Genomic DNA, 13393 nt, shown 5'->3' with positions numbered 1-13393 from the left:
TCGTTATTGTGTTTCTTAAGACAATATCAAGATCAGGTAGAGTAAACCCGGCTAATAGGGGTAAGAGAGCAGCACAGGACCCGGGAACTGAGATGGAACGTACGCACTGAAGAGACCACAGGGACCGACTGGGTCGATACCATGCACTGAGAAGCAGCATCAAATAACAGAGTTTAGAGACCTTCACCTGCCAGAGCTGCCGGTGCAAGCGCTCTCTAAGAACGCTGAATTCCTTCAAATAGGAAAATATGCAACCAGCTCCCTGCCTCAAATGTTCTAGAACATCAATCACTCTCATATTTGAGCTCTGACCAAAATCAAGCCGCACTAGACCCTACAAAAAGAACGCCGGTCCCTTTGTATGGATCTGGCTTTTGTTCGGATCTCGGTTTAGAATTTAATTTTCACGTTATTTAAAAATGAAAATCAGTCCTAAGTACCATAGTTGCACAAGCACAACGGTGTGCGTTTCTGTGCTCTCTGCACAGATTATTTAGCACCACGGCTTGCGGGTGTTCGTGGCAAACACACTCCGCGCTCTCGGAGGGCCTCTGAGTCTGCAGCTAGCGTTAATCACCATCAATTATTTTCTGATGATTTCTCAACTCTGCATGAGTGGACACAGTGCAGGAACTGCAAGGGGAATCGCAAGACGTTGCTTTTTAGGTTTGGCATTTTTGATACGTTTTGAAATTCGGAAAATTCCCACCATCCTTACCGACTATAACAAAGTATCAACAGCACCCCATAGTGCCACTTAGTATTTTCCAACCTCCCTTATCTCGATTTGTAGGTGCACTTATCCTACTGCTTTGTTCAAACAAAAAAACGCCAACGATAGAGCGGCAGAGACACTAGGACAGATTTTCAAAAGCCATCAAAGCCGATACCATAGTCCTTGGGCACGACGATGAAGTACAAGCAGACTTGTCCGCTGGTGTAGTTCTGGGGATAATTCGGGGAGAGGACGACGCCGTCGGAGCCCGTGTACTGACCACCACAGGGAGCTGGAGGGGAGTCAAGCACAGATCACTGAGCAAACCCCACCAAAGCCTGCCCTGAGTCATCAGCTCTTTCCCTGATGCTTCAGATCCACCCCCGGCCCCGCGCTGTGTTCTGTGCGGCGTCACCTGTCCCCAGCCACCATCCACCCCACGCTCCAGGCGCTGCCGCCCCCGCTGCAACTTCTCATTAACAAAAATAAGGCTTATCCTAACCCGCGTTCACGTCTGCTTTGCATTTAATTCTCAAGACCACGGCAGGGCTAAGGGATGCCGTGTACAGTGGTGTCGCCCAATGTGTGATTTGTGCTGCTCTCCGCCCCGTGTTAAAGCTCAGGACCCAACAGAATGAGCTCCTGCTCTTGTCTCGGCTCCCCCCAGAACAGCATCCTCCCCACCAGAGGCTTCATTTACCCATTCCCCGCAGACTGACAGCCGTCTCCTGACTCACTTTGCAGATTAAGCAGGTCTGCAAACCCATCATTTAAACCATTTCCCCATTAAGCCAGAAAACAAACCAAAAGAACCTACAGAAACCCAAAGGAAAACAAATAACCATCTCTGCTACCCCGTGAGCAGCTCTGGCCAAAAGTAACATCAAGCTTTTCACGAGGATAAAGTGCTGAAGCATCTGGCAATGGATCGTTCTCGCCTCACCTGTACAGGTAGGCCGAGGTTTGTTCCAGGTGGGTTTCCCGTCCTCTCCCATGACGCAGGTCAGCGTGGAGACCCCCTCGATGTCGTACCCTCCGTCGCAGTAGTAGGTGATGGTGGATCCCAGCTTCAGGTCTGTACCCACCCGTGTGCCGTTCTTAATCGATCCAGGATCAAAGCACGACTCCCGGGGATTTTCTGCAAGGGAGAATTGCCAAGACCTGACACAGGTACTCTAAAATGTTGGTTAACGGCATGTTTTTGGGCTTTTCTCATCTAGGAAACTCATTTAAACACATCATAAGACTAGTGCTGTTCGCAGAGTTCAGATTTCAAGCCTTACGTTGCTGAATGCGAGGAATTACACAGGTCAGATTCTGGTCCAGAACGTTCTCTGACGCCCACTGGAAGAAGGAAGTTTGCTCACACACATATTTATGGCACCCAATCCAATCCACGAGGCAAAGCTCGGATTCCCCTACCTGCACCCACTCCCTTGTAATGAACTTGGCAAACCGGGCCACAGAAACACAGACCGAACACACCACACGTTTCGGACGTGCTCCATCTGTTCACATCGTCTCCCTGGCGCTCGTTCCCGTATCCGCGAGCCGCTCTGCTCTCGCCGTGGCAATACGGGGTGCCATGTGCTGCTGGATCCTCCAGATGTGCAGCACGGCTGCAATTATGGCAAAATGATTACGAGCCGTTCGACAAAATGAAGACATTTTTCTCTCTGTTCGCTATGCCCTGCAGAGTTAAAAACTTCATTTACATATGAAAATTCCAGTAAAGACTCCAAAGCTGTCAGGACTGGGATATTTCCCCCTTTCTTCTTTGAGGTCTTTTTTAGTTTTTTCCTTCTATTTCGCTGCTTTTTTTCTGCATGAAATATAATTAGAGGCTTTGATTAATCCTGCTCTTTTGTCATTTGGAAATTGCTCATTAAAGATGAGGGCTTTTCTGAGAGCAGTGGCTCTGTGAACAATTATAATGTGTTTAAGCATTAAATCATGGGCTTTCAGTATTTGGGGAAGAGGTGGAGGGAGAAACAGAAAACAGTGAAGCCCCCACATCTTGCTTTTGTTTCTCTGTTTGCAGTGAAAAATAGGATTATTGCCAGGGTTTCCTTTATCCCACAGCTGTACCACAGCTTGTGATGCAGGTAAATGGGGCACAAAAGGATGGGAAACGTTTCCATCGGGAACAGCCGCCCTGAGCCACACAATGAGGCCAATGAACATCAGTTCCCTGTTTTGGGAGCCACTGGTCAACCCTCGGTGCTCCTCACCAACCATCAGACCGTGATGTACCAAACCATGAGCCACCAAGCCCTGGGTCCTCTCTGTGCCAACAGCGTCTTGCTGCACAAACTTGAGACGTTTCCTTCGAGCAACCCTGTTCTGAACCAGAGGTGCTCCTGTTTATCTGATCCTGGGAAGAGACACAAATATTCCTAGAAGCATCATTATCACAGCACGCAAAAGAGAGCTTTGATACTCAGAAAGTGATGGAGAAGATTTGGGTTCTACGATAAAAGAATTTAACACTTTCATATCCTTATTTCCCATGTGTGATCTGCAGGTAGGTCCTGCTGAGACACACAAATCTTGATGCCTGGACCCCTTCCTGTGGAACCTCAGCTGGGTGTTCCTGCTCCATGGGGGGATTGCACTGGATGAGCTTTCCAGGTCCCTTCCAACCCCTCACATTCTGGGATTCTGCGTGATGATGATGATGATATCAGGACCGAAAAGCTCCTTCCAGTCTCAGCATTGTAACACTAAGCCCTTGGCTCTCTGCACAGCTCGGTGAACACATTCCATCCTCATTCATCCTGACGCTTGCGAGACATCAGCTGGAGCCGCGAGCACGTTGTTCGCCATCCCTATGAGTCGATGGATATTCCGGTCACCACAGCCCAGAGGGGACAAACTGCTTCTGGGTATCGGTCACCCAGGAGGCTGAAGATGAGCGGTTCCATGGCCCAGAGTCCGCTGTAGCACAGAGGCCGTTTGCAACTGGAAACCTTTCATCTACTTTTCCAACATGCTCTTTCACTCCACGAGCCTGTATTTCTCTGCATTGCCAATATTCACTCTCCGACCCTTTTGGCTTCCTCCTGGCCACTCCACGCCTCTCTGGCTGTTCTGAAGAGTCTCGCTGTGTTTCATCTAACAAGCTGATGTGGCTCCAACCTGCCCGTCCGCTCCCGCCCGCTGTCAGGCGCCTTCGCCACCCGCTTGATCTCAGCCTCTGCTCCGGCTTTGAAAAACCATGACATTGAGTATTCAAGCCACCCTGACTGCTGAAAAGGGGAAAGAAAAGGGTGGTGGCGGATTGCTGAGCAACAGCCTCTCTGCTTTTGTTGTGTTCTCCTCATTCTCAACTGTTTCTCTGCTCCCTCGAGGGTCTGTGCCCCCATGGACACCACTCACCTCCCAGGATGTGTCCCGACGCACCGGTCCTGCGTCCATCTCCAGATGGTCCCCAGCAGCAGGGTACAAAGGGAGCCAGGAACTCGGCTTGGAGGAAGAATTTGGTTGCGTGGAGACAGCAAAAGACTCACGGAGGGATGTGGGAAAGCCACAGCTTGCCCAGCCTTTGATTTATTAGGCTATGAAGTGAGCACGGCACGGCTTGCCCATTTAGAATTAATGCTTTATTTTCACTCAGGCACTTCAGAAATCAAGGACTTTACCCTGATGTCCCAATTAACATGGATTCAGGCTGCCAAATGTTTAGAAAAGAGTCAAGACTAAAATGCCATGAGAACTGGCTCATTAGGCCGCAGAAAGCAGAAACGCTCTGTGCTTCCCCTCTCCTTCCCAAGGAAAACTCAGAGCTCCTGCACCAGGTCAGGCTTCCACCTGCACATCCCGCAGCAGCTCTGGCCCAGCGCATCATGAACTCCACGTCCACGAACACGCGTGAGCCTTTACCAACAGCCAAGCCTTAAAACAACCCCAAAAGAAAACGTCTAAAGGCAGTTTTTCATGACAGTCATATCAAAAACAGGACAAATGACACCGTGACCTGGCATCCCCAGCAGCCCCCCTGGCACCCTGGGACAACTTTGCCAAAGGACAGATCCATTTCCCAAATGCAAGTTGTGTTAGGGTCAAGCGTCATCCCTCGTTTCTGTTCCACCAGCAAACAGCAGTGCGTGTTTTTAAACAGCTTGCTCTGCAATGGATTTTATAGAACAGTGTTTCTGTGGGGAATTTCCACCTTAAATAACCCGTAAGTAATGCTGAATATATGTTTATAAGCTCAGGATGGGCAAAATAGTTCTGGCGAAATAATAATGGATTTGAAATAAGGCTTGGGGTTTGTTGTGGTGGGGTTTTTTTTCCCTTCATTCCTTTGGAAGGGTGAAAAGTAATCAGTTTTGCTTCATTTGCTTTCAATTTCACGCCACTTCACTTCAGGTCTACAACAGAAATGAGAAATACTAAAAAGTATGAGAAAAACTCCTGCTTTGGAGTATCCAGCCTGGAACTCCTTCCTTCTCCATGCCACAAGTGTGAGGAGCCAAACCTGAGCTTTCGGCACCACGGGGATGTGATCCTTGGACGGCGGCAGCGCCGGAGCCTGACCTGCCTCTCTGCCCATGACAACGAGTCCCCAGCACTCAAACTATGACCGAGTGCAGGGAAGAATAATTTGGGAAGAATCTCTCCAAATAGCCCGTCTGCCTTTTACATTACCGAGTGTGGTCTCGAGAAATACTCCTTTCCATGAACCAGACTGACCCCAAAACTCCACTCCCTGCTAAGTCATCCCAAGAATAAATTCCTCCCCAGCTGCAACCCCAAACTATTGTGTTTTAAGTTTCACCCACCCCTCTGAAGCAAGGCAAGGATTCACACCGACAGCAAACCAAACCTCTGCCACTTTGAGCGTCCACGGGGAAAGAACACTCACAGCTTTTCTTTGCTGGTAACATAACACAGAATCCCAGAATGTCAGGGGTTGGAAGGGCCCTGGAAAGCTCACCCAGTGCAATCCCCCCATGGAGCAGGAACACCCAGCTGAGGTTCCACAGGAAGGTGTCCAGGCGGGTTTGAATGTCTGCAGAGAAGGAGACTCCACAACCCCCCTGGGCAGCCTGGGCCAGGCTCTGACACCCTCACCCCCAACAAGTTTCTTCTCAAATTTAAGTGGAACCTCCTGTGTTCCAGTTTGCACCCATTGCCCCTTGTCCTGTCACTGGTTGTCACCCAGAAGAGCCTGGCTCCATCCTCCTGACACTCCCCCTTTAGATATCTGTAAACATGAATGAGTCCCCCCTCAGTCTCCTCTTCTCCAGCTCCAGAGCCCCAGCTCCCTCAGCCTTTCCTCACACGGGAGATGCTCCACTCCCTTCAGCATCTTGGTGGCTGCGCTGGACTCTCTCCAGCAGTTCCCTGTCCTTCTGGAGCTGAGGGGCCACAACTGGACACAATATTCCAGGTGTGGTCTCCCCAGGGCAGAGCAGAGGGGCAGGAGAACCTCTCTGACCTACTGACCACCCCCTTCTAACCCACCCCAGGTACCATTGGCTTCCTGGCCACAAGGGCCCAGTGCTGGCTCATGGTCACCCTGCTGTCCCCAGGACCCCCAGGTCCCTTTCCCCTACACTGCTCTCTAATAGGTCATTCCCCAACTTACACTGGAACCTGGGGTTGTTCCTGCCCAGATCAGTTTGACTTTTCATTCTGTTTCATAGCTGTTGGTGTGTCACGGGTGCAAAACAAAAGCTATGTGTTCATCTATCAGAAACCCTGCTGGCGGACTCTATCAGTGTGGTAAAACTGAGGAATTGCCTGGCTGCAGATCTGCCCTCCAACACCTTCCTACGGCACCGCTCCATTCCCACGTCGCTCTCGCTGTCATGCCCTATGCAAAACCTGACATCATAAAAGCCAAATTCATTCTTCTCTCTCTGTTTCCTCCCAGCCCCAGAGGACAACTTCCTCTTGAAGAGCCATTGCCCCTGAAACAATTTCAAATGAAGTGCTGAGGCTGTTTGAAATTCAGCCGACACACCGTAGCTGCAGGCGAGTCGTACAGTCCCAGTCCCACAGAAGATGCAGGATTTCAAGGAGGGACTGACAGATGGCAGCTTTGTCTTTTTTTCTCACCCAAATTATTACTAAAAGAGGACTACAAAGCCCCTGGTAATTAGCAGTGTTTTGCACAGAGCTGACAAAGGTGCTATTTGGTATTTATGGAGCTATAGTGGGCTGTGGCACTGACCAAACACAAGGAGATGCTGAGAGAACGGTGTCTTTGAACTGTACTTGGGATCCCACAGTGGCAAGGAGCCGAGTATTTGATTTTCTTTCACACATGCTCCCTCTTGTATTTCTTTTCTTCTCCTTTCAATTCCCCAAAGGTCTATTTTCTGCAACTTCTCCAACCCAAATCCCATGTTCCTTTTAAAGCGCGGGGGAATTAATGAGCAAACTTAAAGCCTCATTCCCTCTCACAGCAGTTCGGGCAGCTCGTACCTGTGTAGTCGATGACAAACCCAGTGTTGCTGACGGATGCATCGCTTCGGAAAGCAAGGAAGAGGCTGTTACTGCTGCTCTCGATCCTCTCGGGCAGCTGCGAGCCGTAAAAGCTTCCGATCAGGGGGCTGAGTGAATCGGGCCCGTCGTAGATATGAAGGAAATCATAGCCAGGCTCCAAACTGAAGCTGCAAAACCAAAAGAGCGCTTGAAATACGAGCTACAGCAGCCCTGGAGAACAACCGAGATGGTGGTCTCGATGGGCGCGGGACACTTCTGTCCCCATTCCGTACGCCAGGAATCAAGTGATGCAGAAGCCAGTGTCGCTGCAGTTGTTTCCCACACTGCACCAGCAACACCGCTGCCTTCTGTAAAACCACGGTTAGATCAAAGAGCACCTCAAATACGTGCATCTTTTCCCCAACGGAGCTAAGGGCTGAGAAGAGGTCGCTCACGACTACGGGACAGTCCCACCAGGTTTGGTTTGGCTCTTTCGGAGGGCAAAGGAGCCCCGTGCAGACCCCATTCACCCCGTGTCCCCACCACCACCGCTCTGCCCTCCCTGTCCCACGCAGGTGGAAGCGCATGGCTCGCAGGTACGTACGTGTGGAACACCAGGGCAATGACATAATCCGGAGAGACCGTGAGCTGCCAGTCGCACTCCTTGCCCGGCGGGTAGGGCTCCGGGTACTGCGGGGACAGGATCACCCCGGCCGGCCCTGTCAAGATGCCTCCGCAGGGGGCTGAGGGGAATCAAGCAAAGCGATGAGGTTTTGTCTCAGAGAAACTCCAAAAATAATACATGAGATGTAGGAAATAAGAGAGACGGACATAGAGGCGGTTTGGTTTGCAGGGTTGTCCGATATTACACTACAAACCTCAAGATCTTACAGCGACCCTAACAGAGATGAGGTACACACAGCGCTATAGGCGCCACTAAAATCTTCATAACATACAAATGTGAGTAACCAGAAAGGGAAAGATGCTTTATGCTGTTCTGCAACATTTATTTAGGCAACTCCCGGTCGAAGTCTGGATGGTTGCTATGTAAGTGAAAACATGTTGTCCGGGTCTAAACGCTTGTTCGTGTTTATTGCAGTCACCGACACGTTAAATGCCAAGCTGATTGAAAAATCAATTATTACTTTTTTAAGGCTAGAAGTGCCTGCATGTATTTCCACTGTGGCAAATACACTCACGACTGATTTATTACTGTCAGCCTCTGAGATCTGGGTCAGAGCTCTGAGATTCCCCCTGTTGCTCAGATCGATCCTCTCAGATTTGGGATGGGGTGAATGAGGGGGGCACAATCTGTGTTAAGCTCAGGTGTCTGGCACTTCCCTCCCCATTGTGACCATTCATCTCAAAATTCGAGGTGCTTTCCTCTTCCAGACTGCGAAGCCAAGGGAAAATTCGGGAAGAAACTAAAGTAGACGGACTCATTTCTGAAAAGCCTAAGGGAGATGACTGCTCACCACCCTCTGATTTCTTTGAAAATCCCACCCACAGTCTCCAAAGGATTTAAACCAGAATCCGGTCCGAGCCAGAACTGTTTGGAGCTGGGTCAGGATGCAACTTCAAATACCCCAGACCCCTGGGGGCTGTTTCAGCTGAGGTTCCAGCTCAGCCCACATTGTTTAGGGACTACAGGAGTCGTACAGTAAAGATGGAAAAAGACATTTGAAATGCTAAATACAGACATAAAATCCAAGTCCTAAATTAAACCCCATTTTCCAATTCAGCTCTAACCAGGGAGCCTGTTAGACGGTTACTAGAAAACCACGGAGTATTTCTGCAAATCCTTTGTCGCTGAACCGAGGGAAGGAGCAAGACGTTGCTTTCATCTTCTTCACAAAGCTTCTGACTCCTAAAACAAGACTTCTCCTCAAAAAGGACCCAACGCAGTATCTCCAAGTCAAATTGGAGACACAGACTCACAGAATGTCAGGGATTGGAAGGGACCTCAAAAGACCATCCAGTGCAATCCCCACGAGATCTCATCTCACACCAAGATGAAGGCACCAGCCGCATTTCTCTCAAAGGCCAGAGAGCCCAGCGGCTGGTGCGGAACAAAACCCAACGAGATGGGCATGACACGTAACGATAGGATTTCCTGATAGCTCTGGGAAGGCTGAAAGGACCGTCTGTGTCAGGCTGGAAAGGTGCTGCACTCGATCATAGCACAGTCATTGAGAAACCAAGTCATCCTGTGAGGAGCATAAATCCTGGGCATGCTGGGGAGGTTTCCTACCTGGCATTAAATCAGATGTTAGAAACAGAACTAATTGATTTTTCTTGCTTGGGATAACAGCGCATAACCAGGAATGAAGGTTGCCGGTAAGTAATTTGTGGCTAGCACTTAATTGGTCAGCAAATTTGATGTTTATTGCTCTTATGTGCTTAGCATGACTATTTTTATATGTCCTGGACATATTAAAAAGAATCACTTTTATGAGCTTCTTTTATTACTTTATGAGCTCAAAGAAAATGTCAGATAGTTCTTTCTCATGACAGAATTTGCTGTCTCCTCATGCAGAAAATATTCACCCATGACCCCAATCCTCTCCACCAACCTGAGTTTTAAAGCAGCCTTTAATTTTGCCTTGTCAGGTTAAATACCATCACTTACACCGCAGTATGTTCTATGAGTTTCCACCATGAACTAGATTCTCGTTGTCCCAGATGCTCTGGGGATAAACCTAAAAAGCAGCTCTATGAGACAGCTACCTGAGACATCTATACCGTGCCATACGCCTCCTCAAACCAGGTGGGACCCATCCCCTCCATATAGAGGAATCTTGCAGCGCGAACAGGGCAGAGATGGTGCAATGGGAGGATGGGTTCCTGCTCATACCTGTGCAGGAAGGGGGGTCTGGTTGCCAGAAAAATCTGTTCTCGATCTGCACGCAAGTGATTTTGGCCTCTCCTTGCAGCGCGTATCCTGGATTACACTGGAAGACGATGGAGTCGCCGGCCTCTTTGCTGTCGCCGCTCCGGCTCCCGTTCTGGGGAATCCCCGGGTCATTGCAGGAAGTGGCTGTAGAAACTGAAGAGTATTAAAAGATAAGTTATACATATATATGCTTATATCTATATTTAATACAGGCTTACAGCCCCGGCTGTAGTTAGACTCTGTCCTTGAGCAGACATCCGAGCAATGACTTCACTCCTCATCTCTCCTCCTCCAGGATCCCTTAGAGTTACCACAAACTGGTTTTTACTCCGCACCGAGCATCTGCCACTCCAGCTGGTACAGGCTCTGGGGAACGCAAGTTCAAGTGCACTACACAGAGTGTAGGTTTGATGTATAATTGTGCACACGCATGTTTACTTAATAAGTCCAGACATCCACTAATCTTACATGGCACTTTTATAGAATTCTGTGTCAGACACATGCTGCAAAATAAACTCATCCGCGAGCGCTTTCGCTTGCCCCGAGTGGTGGAGCAATTTAGCCTTTAGCCTTGTGAAGCATCAGGCCTGACCTTTTCGGAACGCGTGTCCCGCTGCCGTGTCCCTTGGAGGCAGGAGGCGACCCCAACGTCACTGCCCACTGAGCTCACAGCCCGTCAACGCTACAACAACCGAACGGTATGGAAAGTCCGCGAGTAATAGGAGTTTTGCAAGCTTATACAGATCATTAAAGTTCACAAGATCCAAAACTAGACTTCTAAGCTTAGGCCTAACTACTTGGTCACACCTTGTGAACAAAGGCTTTGAGCAGAAGCGTTCAATAAAGACCAGCTCCGTATCAGGCGGCGAAGAGCTTATTTCCTGCTAAGTTGATGAGAGTCTATTACACCCAGCAGTTTAGAGGAAGCTCTTCTTCAAAGAGCCGGAGGAAATCCCTCTCTCTCTTTCTGTGTAACTGAAGATAAGGAGTCCAGGCCAGGCTGGCCCTTCCTAGCAGGCTGACACAGCCTGGCAAAGAAAGGACGCAGAGCTGCGTTCTCCTATCCTGGTCATCCCAGAAGGTCTCATACCCAGCAACAACTCTTCCCCAGCCACAAAAGCACCTAAACAGAAAGCTACGGGTAAAACCTGGGAGAGACGCGACAATCTCCGACACTCAGATGTGTCCGAGTCCCAGGAAGGTCGTATCGCCATTCACCAAACAGCCTCCCTGTTGGCTACCGACTCCAAAATCGGCATCTGCTGGGTGGTTCCTGGACTCGTCAGCAAGGCCTGCACCCTGGAAACCTCTGTGCGAATTCTGAAATGTATTACCCTGGTATAATTGAAATTAATGTGTTTACAAGGCCGAGCCTCAGGTAACAGCCGCCAGGACGTAGGCAATGACAGATTGCAGGTGCATTACACGTAGTGCTGCTGCGAGCGACGGCATTTTACAGCTGACAGAGCTTTTGTGGTCGCACTTCGGGGGATCCAGTTTGAGGGATTTTAAGTAGACCTGGTTTTTAGAGACCACTGACCAAGCGCCCTCCGAACACCTGGGGGAAGCTGCCCGCATCCCGGTGTCTCTAAGGGACCTGTGGAAAATATCTGTAACGCCTTCTTGTGCATTCCACAACGCGCTGCTCTGCGTCTTGCTGCCAGGTCCACCACTGTGAAGGTGACTGTAGCAGAGGGGAGCACAATTCACCTGCATTGCAAGGACAAAATGCAAAGGTTTTTCTCTGTTTGCAGAGACTGCACCCAAACGCAATAGAGCACAAATGTCTGAAAGCTCCCGCTATTGCGTTCAATACAATGTCATTTGTTCACCGCCAGTGGCTTGCAGATAGACCTGGAATGGCTTATTAGCAACGGCAGGTTTGGACAACGCGGAGTGTAAACCCTACCTGAAAACTGAATAGCAAAGCCCTGCTTGCTGGTGAAGAAATCGGTGTTGAACTGCAGGATGACGGAGTTGAAAGTGCTGTGGACGTCGCCGGGCAGGCCGGAGCCGCTCATCTCCTTCAGCAGGATGCCGTTCTCCACCGGGCCGTCCCAGATCCGCAGCACATCGTGGAACTCCTCGGTGTGGAAAACCATGAAATGGAGCCTGTGTGGCAAAACAGACTGGAAATCAGACCACAAACCCAGCTCTGTCTTTTTTCCTGAAAGGATTAGAAATACAGTCAGTACCAACCTAAGGTAGCTTGGCCCACAAGGAATCTAATAAACTATGCTGAGCAAATCTGCAAAAATAAAACAACCAGGTACTGGGCTTAAAACCCTGACAGCCCACAGAGGAAAACAAGGAAGCATTCACTTGGCTGCTTTCCCATTGATTCGGGGCAAACATAAATAAATCAGGTAGAACCATAAAGAGGGAAAAAAAACACCCACTGCAATGTACTCAGCAACAAAATGATGTCCACAGAACTGACAGACACCAAGGGAGCTGAATCATAAATCTACCCAGCAGAGACCTTGAGCAAAGAGGAAAAAAGCCAGACTCAAAGAGAATAGGAATGGATCAAAGCAGAGCTGCTCTCCACAGGTGTGCTGGCCCGGCTACAGCTGCTCGGTTCTAAATAGCCAAAACTGCCAGAGAAGACTCATTGCTGAAGACCTCAGAAGCAGGGAAACGCTCCTGAAGTGCAACTCCTTAACTTTCATGGCAACGATGTGCAGAATAATCTTCCTGTCTTTCCCTTCTTCCTCTCCTTCTCCTCATTCTGTTCAGATACAGCTTTATTCAAAAAGCCTTGGTGATTAATTTTAATGTAAGTTATAAAATGAGAGCTTTGTACAATTGTATCATGCGTGAAGAGGATTATTTTTCCAACGGATTACCATAAAAATGAACTTGCTGAAAATGTGCTCTTCTCAACTACCCAGAGATCATCTGTTCTGTTTGAGCTGCCAAAGAAAGCAGAAGAAGGAGCTTTCATGTGTGATGGAAGGCAGGTCACAAGGTGGATCACCTGCCGAGCTGGCTGATCCTGCACACGCAAACCCACAGCTCTGCTCCTTGAGTATCACAGAATCCCAGAATGTCAGGGGTTGAAGGGACCTGGAAAGCTCATCCAGTGCAATCCCCCCATGGAGCAGGAACACCCAGCTGAGGTTCCACAGGAAGGGGTCCAGGCGGGTTTGAATGTCTGCAGAGAAGGAGACTCCACAACCTCCCTGGGCAGCCTGGGCCAGGCTCTGCCACCCTCACCCCCAACAAGTTTCTTCTCATCTTTAAGTGGAACCTCCTGTGTTCCAGTTTGAACCCATTGCCCCTTGTCCTACCACTGGGTGTCACTGAGAAGAGCCTGGCTCCATCCTCCTGACACTGCCCCTTTAGAT

The 13393-nt window shown here is 49.4% G+C and overlaps 1 protein-coding gene across 2 annotated transcripts in view; it reads right to left on the bottom strand.

Moving 5' to 3' along the window:
- The window catches only part of CSMD2 (CUB and Sushi multiple domains 2), a 237730-nt gene that overhangs the window by 66119 nt on the left and 158218 nt on the right, over positions 1-13393 (bottom strand). For both annotated transcript variants that reach the window (XM_065857095.2, XM_071799063.1), the window contains 6 exons: positions 11953-12155; positions 10005-10196; positions 7755-7893; positions 7151-7338; positions 1659-1853; positions 891-1007 (listed from right to left, as the gene is read on the bottom strand). In XM_065857095.2, coding sequence (XP_065713167.2) covers positions 891-1007; positions 1659-1853; positions 7151-7338; positions 7755-7893; positions 10005-10196; positions 11953-12155 — 1034 coding nt within the window. The remainder of the gene's footprint in view (positions 1-890; positions 1008-1658; positions 1854-7150; positions 7339-7754; positions 7894-10004; positions 10197-11952; positions 12156-13393) is intronic.

The sequence above is a fragment of the Patagioenas fasciata genome, chromosome 25, assembly GCF_037038585.1.
Source record: "Patagioenas fasciata isolate bPatFas1 chromosome 25, bPatFas1.hap1, whole genome shotgun sequence".
In the NCBI taxonomy this organism is placed as follows: Eukaryota; Metazoa; Chordata; class Aves; order Columbiformes; family Columbidae; genus Patagioenas; species Patagioenas fasciata.
The sequence above is the reverse complement of the archived record's forward strand: the minus strand, read 5'-3'. Positions and strand labels throughout refer to the sequence as shown.